The 14,050-nt window shown below is 37.2% G+C and overlaps 1 protein-coding gene across 1 annotated transcript in view; it reads right to left on the bottom strand.

The window, feature by feature from the left end:
* DENND2C (DENN domain containing 2C) overlaps window positions 1-14,050 on the bottom strand; it is a 50,409-nt gene that overhangs the window by 11,253 nt on the left and 25,106 nt on the right. Inside the window, exons 13-15 of the mRNA XM_023547492.2 lie at window positions 13,786-13,963; window positions 10,886-10,927; window positions 9,742-9,847 (exon numbers count right to left, since the gene is read on the bottom strand). Coding sequence (XP_023403260.2) covers window positions 9,742-9,847; window positions 10,886-10,927; window positions 13,786-13,963 — 326 coding nt within the window. The remainder of the gene's footprint in view (window positions 1-9,741; window positions 9,848-10,885; window positions 10,928-13,785; window positions 13,964-14,050) is intronic.

Here is a 14,050-nt window from a genome sequence, read left to right as displayed (position 1 = left end):
CTTTTATTCAGCATTGGGCTGGAGGTCCTAGCCAGAGCAACTAGGCTAGATAAAGAAATAAAGCGTATCCAGATTGGCAAGGAAGAAGTAAAAGTATCTCTATTTGCAGATGACATGATCTTATACACAGAAAACCCTAGGGAATCCTCCAGAAAACTACTGAAACTAATAGAAGAGCTCAGCAGAGTATCAGGATACAAGATAAACATACAAAAATCAGTTGGATTCCTCTACGCCAACAAAAAGAACATTGAAACCACCAAATCAATACCATTTACAGTAGCCCCCAAGAAGATAAAGTACTTAGGAATAAATCTATCTTACCAGAGATGTAAAAGACATACAAAGAAAACTACAAAACACTTCTGCAAGAAACCAAAAGAGACCTACGTAAGTGAAAAAACATACCTTGCTCATGGATAGGAAGACTTAACATTATAAAAATGTCTATTCTACCAAAAGCGATCTATAGATTTAATGCAATTCTAATCAAAATTCCAACGACATTTTTTAATGAGATAGAGAAACAAATCACCAACTTCATATGGAAGGGCAAGAGGCCCCGGATATGTAAAGCATTACTGAAAAAGAAGAACAAAGTGGGAGGCCTCACACTACCTGATTTTAGAACCTATTATACTGCCACAGTAGTCAAAACAGCCTGGTACTGGTACAACAACAGATACATAGACCAATGGAACAGAATTGAGAATCCAGACATAAATCCACCCACATATCAGCAGTTGATATTTGACAAAGGCCTCAAAGCAGTTAAATGGGGAAAAGACAGTCTTTTTAACAAATGGTGATGGCATAACTGGATATCCACCTGCGAAAACATGAAACAAGTCCCATAACTCACACCATGCACAAAAACATGCTCAAAATGGATCAAAGACCTAAATATAAAATCTAACAACAAAGATTGCGGAAGAAAAAATAGGGACAATGTTAGGAGCCCTAATACATGGCGTAAAAAAAAAAAAAAAAAATACATGGCGTAAACAGTATACAAAACATTACTAACAATGCAGAAGAAAAACTAGATAATTGGGAGCTCCTAAAAATCAAACACCTGGAATCGACTTGACAGCACTGGGCTTTTTTTTTTTTTTGGTGATGCTCATCCAAAGACTTCACCAAAAGAGTAAAAAGACTACCTACAGACTGGGAAAAAGTTTTTAGCTATGACATTTCTGATCAGCACCTGATCTCTAAAATCTACATGATACTGCAAAAACTCAACTACAAAAAGACAAATAACCCAATTAAACAATGGGCAAAAGATATGAATAGACACTTCACTAAAGAAGATATTCAGGTAGCTAACAGATACATGAGGAAATGCTCACAATCATTAGGCATTAGAGAAATGCAAATCAAAAGTACAATGAGATTCCATCTCACTCCAGCAAGGCTGGCATTAATCCAAAAAACACAAAATAATAAATGTTGGAGAAATTGGAACACTTACACACTGCTGGTGGGAATGTAAAATGGTACAACCACTTTGGAAATCCATTTGGCGCTTCCTTAAAAAGCTAGAAATAGAACTACCATACGATCCTGCAATCCCACTCCTTGGAATATATCCTAGAGAAATAAGAGTCTTTACATGAACAGATATATCCACATCCATGTTCACTGCAGCACTGTTTACAACAGCAAAAAGATGGAAACAACCAAGGTACCCATCAACTGATGAATGGATAAATAAATTATGGTATATTCACACAATGGAATACCATGCATCGATAAAGAACAGTGATGAATCTGTAAAACATTTTGTAACGTGGAGGAATCTGGAAGGCATTATGCTGAGTGAAATTAGTCAGTTGCAAAAGGACAAATATTGTCTGAGACTACTATTATAAGAACTGGAGAAATAGTTTAAACAGAGAAGAAAATATTTTTTGATGGTTACTAGAGAGCGGAGGGAGGGAGGGTGGGAGAGGGGTAATCACTAATTAGATAGTAGATAAGAACTACTTTAGGTGAAGGGAAAGACAACACACAATACAGGCAAGGTCAGCACAACTGGACTAAACTAAAAGCAAAGAAGTTTCCTGAATAAACTGAATGCTTCGAAGGCTAGCGTAGCAGGGGTGGGGGTTTGGAGACCATGGTTTCTGGGGACATCTGAGTCAATTGGCATAATAAAATCTATTAAGAAAACATTCTGCATCCCATTTTGGAGAGTGGCGTCTGGGGTCTTAAACGCTAGGAGCGTCCATCTAAGATGCATCAATTGGTCTCAACCCACCTGGACCAAAGGAGAATGAAGAACACCAAGGACACAAGGTAATTACAAGCCCAAGAGAGAGCATGGGCCACATAAACCAGAGACTACATCAGCCTGAGACCAGAAGAACTAGATGGTGCCTGGCTACAACTGATGACTGCCCTGACAAGGAACACAACAGAGAACCCCCAAGGGAGCAGGAGAGCAGTAGGATGCAGACCCCAAATTCTCATAAAAAGACCAGACTTAATGGTCTGACTGAGACTAGAAGGACTCCAGTGGTCATGGCCCCCAGACCTTCTGTTGGCCCATACAGGAGCCATTGCCAGAGCCAACTCTTCAGAGAGAGACTGGACCAGACAATGGGACGGACAGGGATGCTGGTGAGGAGTGAACTTCTTGGATCAGGTGGACACTTGAGACTATGTTGGCATTTCCTGCCTGAAGGGGAGATAAGAGGGTAAAGGGGGTTAGAAGCTGGCGAAATGGACATGAAAAGAGAGAGTGGAGGGAGGGGGCAGGCTGTCTCATTGGGGGAGAGCAATTGGGAGTATGTGCAAGATGTATATAAGTTTTTGTGTGAGAGGCTGACTTGATTTGTAAACTTTCACTTAAAGCACAATAAAAATTAAAAATAAATAAATAAAACATTTACTATATTTCACCAGCAAATCAGTTTCCCTCTCAACTTTCCCATTTCATATAGTACCAAGATTATTCCATAATAAATAATTTACTGAATGCTTAAGATATGCCTGGCAGGTAAGGTTGCAGAGCTGATTAATGTAATTGCTGTCAATAAGTTGTATACCTGTAAAAAGTTGAATTGGCAAAAGTTGTGTGATAGGTATACTTATAACAATGACAAAAAAAAAAAAAAAAGGAACTGCTGAAGCTGCTTATGTACAACCAAACACCTCAAAGGATTTGGTTTCTTGGGTTTAGAGTCATGGTTTCATGGGATAAAGAAAAAAAAAAACAATTAGCCTAATAATGTGTTTAGCGCTTCTGCTTTACCTCCAAGTTCATTGTAAAGTGCCTGGGATCTTAAAGGCTTGCAAGCGGCCATTCAAAGCACAAATGATTTCTATTCTCCTGGAGCAACAGAGGAAGAAGAATTGGAATAGAAGGAGAAAATGGAATGTGTGGCTACTTGCCTTCATGAACAACTTCCTCCTTTGCCATGAGACCAGAAGAACGGTGCCCAGCTACCATTACTGAACATTTTGATCAAACAGTTTATAGAAGAACCCTGACCAACAGGGAGGGAATACAGAAGAGAATTTCAAATTCTCTTGGAATCCTGATTTTCTAGAGCCATGGAGGGTGAATGAACCCCCAAAACTATTGCCCTGAGATAATAAAAAAATCTTTAAACCAAAAATATCCCCTCAAGTCTTCATAAAACCAAATTATGGTTTAGCTTAACTAGTAAAGAATGTCTACCTTGAGCATTATGCACTTTGAAGGTCTGTCTATATAGGATCAAGTGAAAACAGCAACTGGAAAGATTAGATAGGAACTTTAGGGGGCAGTGAGTTTATGTTAATGGGGGAGGACTGGCTCAGAAAAGGAGGGTGAGAATGGCTGCACAACTTGAAGAAAATAATCAATGTCACTAATTGTACATGTAGAAACTGTTGAATTGGTGTATGTTCTACTATATATATTATAAACAACAGCAAAAAAAATAAATTATTAAAAAAAAGACATGTAACCTAATTTTAAAAATGGGCAAAGGAACTGAGCAGACACTTCTCTACGAAAGATATGCAAATGGCCAATAAGCACCTGGAAAGGTGCTCAATATCATTAGTCATTAAGGAAATACAAACCAAAATCACAATGAGATACCACTTCGCTTCTACTAACCAAAAAACCAAACCAAATCCACTGCTGTCGAGTCGATTCCGACTCATAGTAACCCTGTAGGACAGAGTAGAATTGCCTGATAGTTTCCAAGGAGCGCCTGGCAGATTCGAACTGTTGACCTCTTGGTTAACAGCCATAGCACTTAACCACTATGCCACCAGGGCTTCCTCACTTCCAGTAGCACGGCTATTTTTTGAAAAACAAAACAGCAAGTGTTGGAAAGGGTGGGGAAAATGTGGAACCCTCATACATTGCTGGTGAGAATGTGAAATGGTTCAGCTACTGTGGAAAAGTCTGATGGTTCCTCAAAAAGTTAAATGCAAAATTACCATATGACTCAACAATTCCACTTGAAAGCAGGGACTCAAACAGATACTTGTACATCAGCGTTCATTGCAGCCACTGTCCATCAATGAATGGATATACAAAATGTGGTATTATATATACAATGGAATATTATTCAGCCATAAAGAGAAATGAAGTTCTGAAACATGCTACAACATGGATGAGCCTTGGAAAGGCTCTGCTAAGCCAAACACAAAAGTACAAATATTATATGATCTCATTTACAGAACAGACAAGTGAATAGAGACAGAAAGTAGACTAGTGGTTATCAGGGCCTGGGTGAAGGGGAGAATGGGGAGTTATTGCTTAATGTGTACAAAGTTTATGTTTGTGGTGATGAAAAAGTTTTGGAAATACATAGTGGTGATGGTTGCACAACATCTGGATATAACTAATGCCACTAAATACACCTTTAAAAATGGCTAAAATTTTATATATATTTTATACGATAAATAGAAAAAAGAAAATGCCATCATTATGTGCCTGTTAAAAAAAGATATGCCAGGCACTGTATTAAGCACTTTTACAAACACAGCAGTCCTGTGAGGTAGGTAGATATTATTTCCCTTTTACAAATGAGGTAACTGAGGCTCAAAATGATGACAGAAATTCTCCAGGGTCATCTCATCTAGTAAGAGACTCCCAAGTCATGTGACTTAACCACCGTAATATACTAAAATGTCCTGCCTCCCAGGCCCCAGGCTCAAACCTCAGATTTGACTCAGACTCTTCCTTTTTATTACAAAGCGCCATAATCTATCTTCTTCTTTTTTCCCTTCACAATATCTCTTACTCTTTTTCATGAACTGCACCCTGGACTGGGAAGCAGAGACCCAGGTTTAGTCACAGTTTATATAACAGTTGGTAGCTCACTTCACCTCTTTTGGCTTCTCTTCCGCATTATATTTGATTCTAATCTAGGTTTTTATTATATTTTGCTCAACAGACCTCCCTCTTGTCTCTTTTCTTCTAACGTGTAGAATCCATGGCCCATCACTGCATTTATTTTCAACACTTTTGCCCTGCTCTCCCACCCCTTCCAGTTGCTACCCCATTTCTGTTCCACCTTGCAGCAAAATTTCTTAAAAGAGTTGTCTATACCTGATATACTACTTTCCTTCCTCTACTTCCCTTTCTTTTTAAAATTATATTTTTCTCTAATTTATCTTCCATTCTTTCTTTTTTAATGTACATACTTTACATAGGTGTGTATGTATATATGTATACATATATACGCGTATGTATGTAGAGTCATTCTCTGGTATATATGTATTATTTCATAACAGTGAACAACGAAATCAATATCCAAGTACTCACCACATAGCTTAAAAACAAGTCTCTCTGAAGCTCCTTGTCTTTAATTTTTTTTATTGATGAAAAAATATGCCACATAACACCTGTCAATTCAATATTTTTTGGGTATACAATTTGTTAGTTGCCATTGAGTTGGTTCCAACTCATATTGCGACCCCACGTGTGCAAAGCAGAATGGCTCCATGGGGTTTTCAAGGCCGTGACCTTTCAGAAGCAGATTGCCAGGCCTGTGGCTATTGTGAATAACGCTGCAATGAACATTAGTGTACATGTGTCTGTTTGCCTTGCTGCTTTCGAGTCTCTTGGGTCTATACCTAGGAGTGGAATTGCTGGATCATATGGTAGTTCTATGTTTAACTTTTTGAGGAACTGATTACATGTTTTTCACAGTGGCTGTACCATTTTACATTCCCATCAGCAAAGGCTAAAGGTTCTCATTTCTCCACATTTTTGCTAACATTTGTTCTTTTACGTTTTTTTTTTTTCCTTAGCCATCCTACCAAAAAAAAAAAACAAAACAAAAACTGTTGCCATCAAGTCAATTCTGACTCATAGTGACCCTATAGGACAGAGTGCAACTGCACCACAGGGTTCCCAAGGAGTGGCTGGTAGATTCGAACTGCAGACATTTATGGTTAGCAGCCAAGCTCTTAACCACTGCACCACCAGGGCTTTAGCCATCCTGTTGTTGGGTACTGTTGAATTGATTCCGACTCATAGCGGCCCTACAGGACAGAGTAGAACTGCCCCACAGGGTTTCCAAGGAGTGGCTGGTAGATTCAAACTGCCGACCTTTTGGTTAGCAGCCTGAGCTCTTGACCACTTCACCACCAGGGCTCCTTTAGCCATCCTTTAGCCATCCTACTGGGAGTGAAATGATATCTCATTGTTGTTTTTATTTGCATCTCTAATTTTTTTTTTTATAATGGTTTTTCAGTGAAGGAGCCCACCAGCTGCTCTTGGGGAGAAAGATGTGGCAGTCTGCTTCTGTAAAGTTTTACAGCCTTGGAAACTCTGTGGGGCAGTTCTACTCTGCTCTATAGGGTTGCTATGAATCAGAATGGACTCAAAGGCAATGGGGTAATGGCTAGTAAGAGGAGCCTTGGTGGTGTAGCTGTTAAGCGCTCAGCAGCTAACTGAAAGGTCGGTGGTTTGAACTCACCAGCTGCTTCGCAGGAGAAGGATGTGGCAGTCGGCTTCTGTAAAGACTACAGCCTTGGAAGCTGTATGGGGCAGCTTTTCTCTGTCCCAAAGGGCCACTGTAAGTCCGAATCCTTGATGGCAGTGGGTGATGACTCTGTCATTGAGCATCTTTTCACGCATTTGTTGATCATCTGAATATCCTCTTTGTTGAAATGTCTGTTCAAGTCCTTGCCTATTTTTTGATTGGGTTTTCTTTTTTTTTTTTTTGTGACTCTCTCTCAATGGTGTCGCTCCCTACCCTCCCAAAGAGGTTGATCATTACTTGGAATTCTATCTTTATCACTGCCTTGCTTTATAGTTTCACTACACAAGTATGTAATATGCAACAACACATGGTTGTGTTTGATATGTGTTTGAACGTTATAGAAAACATTATGTTCTTCTGCAACTTACTGTTTTATTCAATATTGTACATTGAAGTTGTTTCTAGTTTTCGCTATCGCATACAACGTGACTATCAGATTATTGTACTTGTTTCCTAGTGAACATGTATGAGAGTTTCTCTAGGGTATATATCTAAAAGTGGAATTGTTCGGATGTAGGGTATGTACATCTTTATTTTCCCTAGCTAATTTTTTAATAGGGTCGCTATGAGTCAGAACCGACTCGACGGCAGCAGATTTGGTTAATGCAAAATTGTTTCCCAAAATGATTTAATTAATTTACACATTTTTTTGCAACACTCGATATTGCTAGACTTTTAAGTTTTTGCCAGTGTGGTAAGTGTCTCATTGTGGTTTTAATTTACCTTTTCCTGATCCTGACTAACTGCATTCTGTTACATGTTTACGGGCCTTTCACATTTCCTCTTCTAAGAAATGACTGCTCATATCTTTCCCCCATTTTTCTATTGGTTTTGTTCATCTTTTTCTTACCAATTTTTTAGCAGGCCTTTATAAATTCTAGATACTATTCCTTGTGTCCGTTATATTTTATTGAAGAATTCTTCACTCAATTTGTGGTTTGTTTTTCATAGTGTCCCTTGATGAACAGAAGTTTTAAATTTTAACACAGTCAAATTAATTGATCTTTTCCTTTATGGTTTGTGCTGTTCTTTATCTATCACTGCACAGTATTGTATATACTGTGCAGTGATAGATATTTAAGAAATCTATCACCGTCTTCAGTATATACAATATATTCTTTTCTAAAAACGTTTACAGTTTTGCTTTTAACATTCAAGTCTTTAATTTACTGGAATGGATTTTGTATACAGGGTGATGCATAGGATCTGTCTTCATTTCTTTTAATATAGAAAGTCAATTGCCCTAGCATCATTTATTGAACAGTTCATCCGTTCCCATTGATGTGTAACGCCAGCACTGACGCAAATCAAATTTCCATATGCGTGTGAGTTCTCTATTCTTTTCTCTATTTGTTCATTCCTGCACCAAAACCAAACTATGCTAATTACTATGACTTTAGAATTAATCTTGACGCCTGGTAGGGTAGGCCCTTCAATTTTGTTCTTTTTTTCTGGAGTGTCTTGCCTATTCCTAGCCCTGTGTACTTGCATTTATGTTTTAGAATCAACTGAATAGCATTTCATTTCTCTCTTGAACCCTCTCCAGTTATGCTTTTCTTCCTACTACCCTAATGAACTTGCTGTTATCAAGGTCTCCAAAGCTTCCTGTTGTCAAATCCAATGGTCAATTCTTAGTCTCCGTGGCATTAGATGTAATTGTTTACTCTTTCCTTCATGAAATACTTTCTTTACCTCAGCTTCTGTAATATCATACACTTTTGGTTTTCCCCTACTTCACTAGCTTCTCCTTTGTTGGATCTTTCTCCTCTTCCCAACCTCCAAATGTTGGAAACTATACCATTCTCAACCAACCTAGGGCTCAAACCTTAAATTTCTGTTCCTTTTTGTCTATATTCACTTTATTGGGTAATCTGATCTTGTCCCATAGCTCTAAACAGCAACTTCTAAATGTATATCTCTAACCCAAATCTTTCTGCTGAACCACAAATTCATGTATATAAACATCTACTTGACATTACTAGTTGGATGTCTGCTAAGTATTGGACACCCAGTAGGTATTTCAAACTTAATATACAAAACTAAACTTTTAATTGCCTTTCTGAGCTTGCTCCTTTCCTTATGTTCCCAACAGTAAAGAGCCTTTTCTCAAATGTAAAATGGGGATTAAATAATGATACCTATTTAATAAGGGTATTACAAGGGTGAAATTATATGTATTTTAAGTGCTTAGCCCAATGCCTTGTACCTAATAAGCACCCAGTACTACTATTCACCCATTTATTCAACAAATACCTATTGAATACCTATTTAGTGAATACTTATTTTTATACTGTTTAAAGTATTGGGGATGAAGAACAAAACAGACAAAGTCACTGCCCTCACAGAACTTACAACATAGCTCATCAGATGGTGGGATGAGCCATGAAGAAAAATAATGCATGGAAGGAGGACAGGGAGTGCTGAGGGAATGGGTACAATGTTAAACAGGATGGTCAGGAAAAGCAACATTTGAGCATGGACCTGACGGAGGAAAGGGCAGAAGCTATGTGGCTATCTGGGGAAATAGTATTCCATAAATGGAACAGGGCAAGTGCAAAGGTTCTGAAACAGAAGAGGGCCTGGTGTATCTGAAAGTCAGCAAGGAAGCTGATTATACAATTTCCAAGGTACAGACAATCTAACACAACTTTTGTATATCTGCAAGTGCTTAGCAGGGTGCTGAGTATCCTGTAAATATTTACAGCTTTGACCATAAGTCCTTAGCTCACTTGTCTCATACCACGTGAAAAATTCTGCTCCTGAGACAAGATTTCATTTCGTTCTTCCAAAATCTGCATCAGGGCAGCCTGGAGTTTAGGTGGTAGAATTTCATCCTCATCAGATACCTTAGGAGAAGAAATTGAAATTTCACATGAGTTTTGAGGAAGAAAGTCTCAACCACGAACTAGTTAGGTCCCAAAATTCCACAGTGGCTTTGTACATTTTTTGGCTAAAGAATCAGTCTTAAGTGTCCTTCCCTACGCTGAGCAGAGTACATGATGTTTATGGTTATATATCTTATCCATAAACATGAAAAAAGTAAATAATATACTTTATAAACTTTTCTGGGTCTTAAAGCAAATAATACTAATAACCAGCATTTTTCCTCCAAATATCTCTCATCAATAAGTCTCACGCTTTATTACACAGATCATCCCAAATAAATGGTGTTTTAAATGTGGTGAGCCAATTGATTTTTAAAAAGAGACAAAGTCCTAGGGAACACTGTTTTCACCTGTGTTTCCGAAGTTATAAACCTATGTACAAGTTATATATGAAAGGCTGCTCTAAGAAGGCTTTCCTAATTCTCCCTTCCACTTTGATATCAGGATAAATGACCACTTTCTTCTTTTCTGTCCTAACTGTAACTCGGAATCAACTCAACAGCAACAGGTTTGGTACCTTGCACAAATTTCTATTATTACCATTTTTAAATGTTTCTAAGTTTTTAATATATATCTGCCCCCTACCCCATGTTAGACTAGAAGGCCTGGGAGCCCAGATTGTTTCTAACTCATCTATAGGTTCCAACTGCCTAAAAGAATATCTAGAAATAATAAGTGTTTAATAAACGGCTGTTGAACTTAATAAAATTAGAGGCTTATATGTCAACCCATTCGGATTTGAAGGGAGGGTCACCTCTTTTGAGAATGACATTTATTCTGTTTCCTCTTTCCTTCCTTGGGACAGACAACTATAAACCCAAGCCAAAATTTTCAGGTCAATCTTGTATAATTGGCCACAGTGTCAATTCAAGGATATGTGGAAGCTAAAAGTCTTCCCTGAGTCATCTTCTCTAAGTATTTTCCCATATTTTCTGTCCAATTACCTACAGACAGACCTTTATTCTCAAACATTATGTAATCACCTCATTTGTCACTCACCTCCTGTAAGAACTTGTCTGCACAGAGATCAACTATCAGCACCTATGGGATAAAGGAACCAGACAAGTTAAACCAGAGACATTTACAGAGGAATATCTTGGGCACTACTAGATCAGGAAGGGAGTTTTTATTCTTTTAAGCAATGGGATTGTTTTAAAATTAACTAAAAAAAAATTGTAGCCATTTAAAAGTTAACACATCAACAAATAAATTATAAGTAAAAAAAATGATGGTGTGTACATCTATAAATTAAAAGAAACTTAAAAATGCAGCCAAATGCAATGTGTGGACTTTATTTAGGTCCTGATTCCACAACAAAATATTAAAAAATTATGAGACAATTGGTTATTTGAACACTGGATTTTGGTTATATTAAGAAATCATTATTAAATGTTTTAGGTGTGATAATAGTTTGTGGTTATGTTTAAAATGCTTTTTTTAAACATAAAATTCATGTTTTAGAGATTCATACTGTAATATTTACAGATGCCACGATGTCAGGGATATGCTTCTAAATAGTATAGGAGAGAGGAACAAAAAAGGATAAAGATAGGCCATAAATTGAAAAGTACTAAAGTAGGGTGATGGACACATAAGGGTTCATTTTACTCTTATCTCCTTTTATATGTTTGAAATTTTCTGTAACAAAAAAGTTAAAAAAAAATGTTAACCCATCAGAGTAGTGGGGAAGAACAGTCTTTTCAATAAATGGTGTGGGGACAATTGGATAACACTAAAAAAAAAAAAAAAAAAACTTGATCCCTACCTCACACCATATACAAAAAGCAAGTCCTAGGTGGATTCAGAACTAAATGCGAAAGGAAAAATTATAATAAAGATTCCAAGAGATAATAAAGAGAATATCTTCATGAAGTTTATGAAAAGAAAAACTTAAGCAGCTCACAAAAAACATGAACTATAAAGGAAAAGATTAATAATTTTGACCACATTAAAATTAAGAACTTCTGTGATTGAAAAACACCATTTTGAAGAGTGCAAATGCAAGCCACAGATGAAGGGCTGGTATCCGGAATATACAAAGACCTCTTACAAATCAATAAGAAGATAACAATCCAGTAGAAAGATGGACAATAAATTTCACAAGATGATATTCAAATTGCCAATAAACATATACAAAGATGCTCAACTTCCAATCAAGGAATGTAAATCAAGCCACAATGAGAATATCACTACGCACTCACCACAGGCTGGATTATACACACTGATGATAACAAGTGTTGAAGAAGATGTGGAGCAATAGGAATTCTGACATACTCCTGGACGGAACTGATATTGGCATAACTACTTTGGAAAATACCTTGATTTTACTTACTGAAGTTGAAGATATGCTTACATCATGACCCAGCAATTCTACTTCCAAGTATACTCACAGAACTGCATACACATATGTACCAAGAGTCATGTGCAACAACATTCATATCAGCATTTTTTGTAATGACCCTAAACTGGAAACAATTCAGTCCATCAACTACGGAATGGGTAAGTAAACTGTGGTACATTCACACATATACAGCAACGAGAATGAACAAACCAGTGTTTTACACAGAAACATGGATGAATCTTACTGATATAATGTTCAGCAAAAGAAGCTTGACCAAAAAAGCTACATGCAGTACAAGTTAATTTATATAAAGTTTAAAATCAGGCAAACCTGGGGGTGGGGTGGGGAAGGAAACACTGATTAGGAGGAGGCATGATGGGGGCTTCTGGACTGCTGTCATGTGTCCATTCCATTCCATTGCTGGTTACACATATGCTCACTTTGAGATAATTCACTGAGCTATATATTTTATTTTGGGCACTTACTTATATGTGTATTATATTTGAAACAATTTTCATAAGTTAACCCAAAGTAGTTTTTGTTTGACTTAAGCAAACAAACAAAAAACCTACCCTTCAGAAATAATGCAAGAATGAGCCCATGGTTCACTATTGTAAATAAGATACAACTTTGGATTCAAGTGTATTATAGTGTTTTTCTCATTTAATAAAAAGGTAAGAACATATTAATTATGTTAATGCTAATTACAGACAACTCCAGCACTCATAAAGATCATGTGTTTTCATTTGTCAGTGCACCAATCTTTTGGCAGAATTTTATATAGTTGTAAATCAAAGTTCAGAATAATTTATATGCTTTTTTCTACTTACAAGCATTTTTCATATTGCTACATAGACTAAAAAATTGTAATTGTCTCACACCATACCATCAACTTAACATGCCATACTTCACCTACTCTCCTCACTGTTAGATACTGTTTTTCTCAATTTTTTACTCTTCTAAATAATTTTTCATCAATATCCTCATGCATATAGTTTCATCATTCTTTTAGATTATTTTCCTGGGATAGATCCCCAGGAGTAACATGATAAGTCAAAGGACATTATTAGAGCCCACTGTGTGCCAGCTACAATACTAGGTGCTTTACTGCTAATCATTATGAAAACATGCAAGGCAGTTATCATTATTCCAGCTTTAGAAAACCAAATTGAGGCTCAGGAAGTTTAAGCAAGTTGTTTAGGGTCACACAGCTAGTAAGTACAGAACTGAGAATCGAACCCAAATTAGTCCGCCTCCAAAGCCTGGGCCCTGTCATCTGTATCTGTAACATACTGCTTGTATGAAATGAGTTGCCAACTTGCTTTCCTCTTTCATTACACCCTTGCCAAGACTAAATATTTGTATTATTTTTAATACGTGAATAGCTGAAAGTGGTAACTCATTGTTATCTCTTTCATAACAAAAAGCTGAACATTTCCCATGTTGATTGCTTTTTATTGCAACCTTTTGAGAAACAATTTTTCAGTTATCAGGGGTGAACACACTGGCAACCATTCCACATATGTTATGCCGTGAAGTACCATTTCTCTCATCTCACCTCTTCAATGGGTAGGTCCTGAAGCTGTGGTAAGGAGCAAGACAGGATTCCAATTAGGAATGGAGTAGGTGAGCACACAATGTCGATCATAGATGCTGGCAGGACTGGGATGTAGGTATGCTGCCATGTGAATGGATACAGCGTGGCTACCACGGCATGACCACATTTCGACAAGGTGCTAGCCAGAAGAGAAAGCAAATGGTGTCACATACAGGGGAACACAGAAGGCCTTTCAGATATTATATTTTAAAAAATTATAAATCAA

The sequence above is a fragment of the Loxodonta africana genome, chromosome 3 (genome assembly GCF_030014295.1).
Source record: "Loxodonta africana isolate mLoxAfr1 chromosome 3, mLoxAfr1.hap2, whole genome shotgun sequence".
Classification (NCBI taxonomy): Eukaryota; Metazoa; Chordata; class Mammalia; order Proboscidea; family Elephantidae; genus Loxodonta; species Loxodonta africana.
This window is presented reverse-complemented; position numbering and strand designations above follow the sequence as displayed.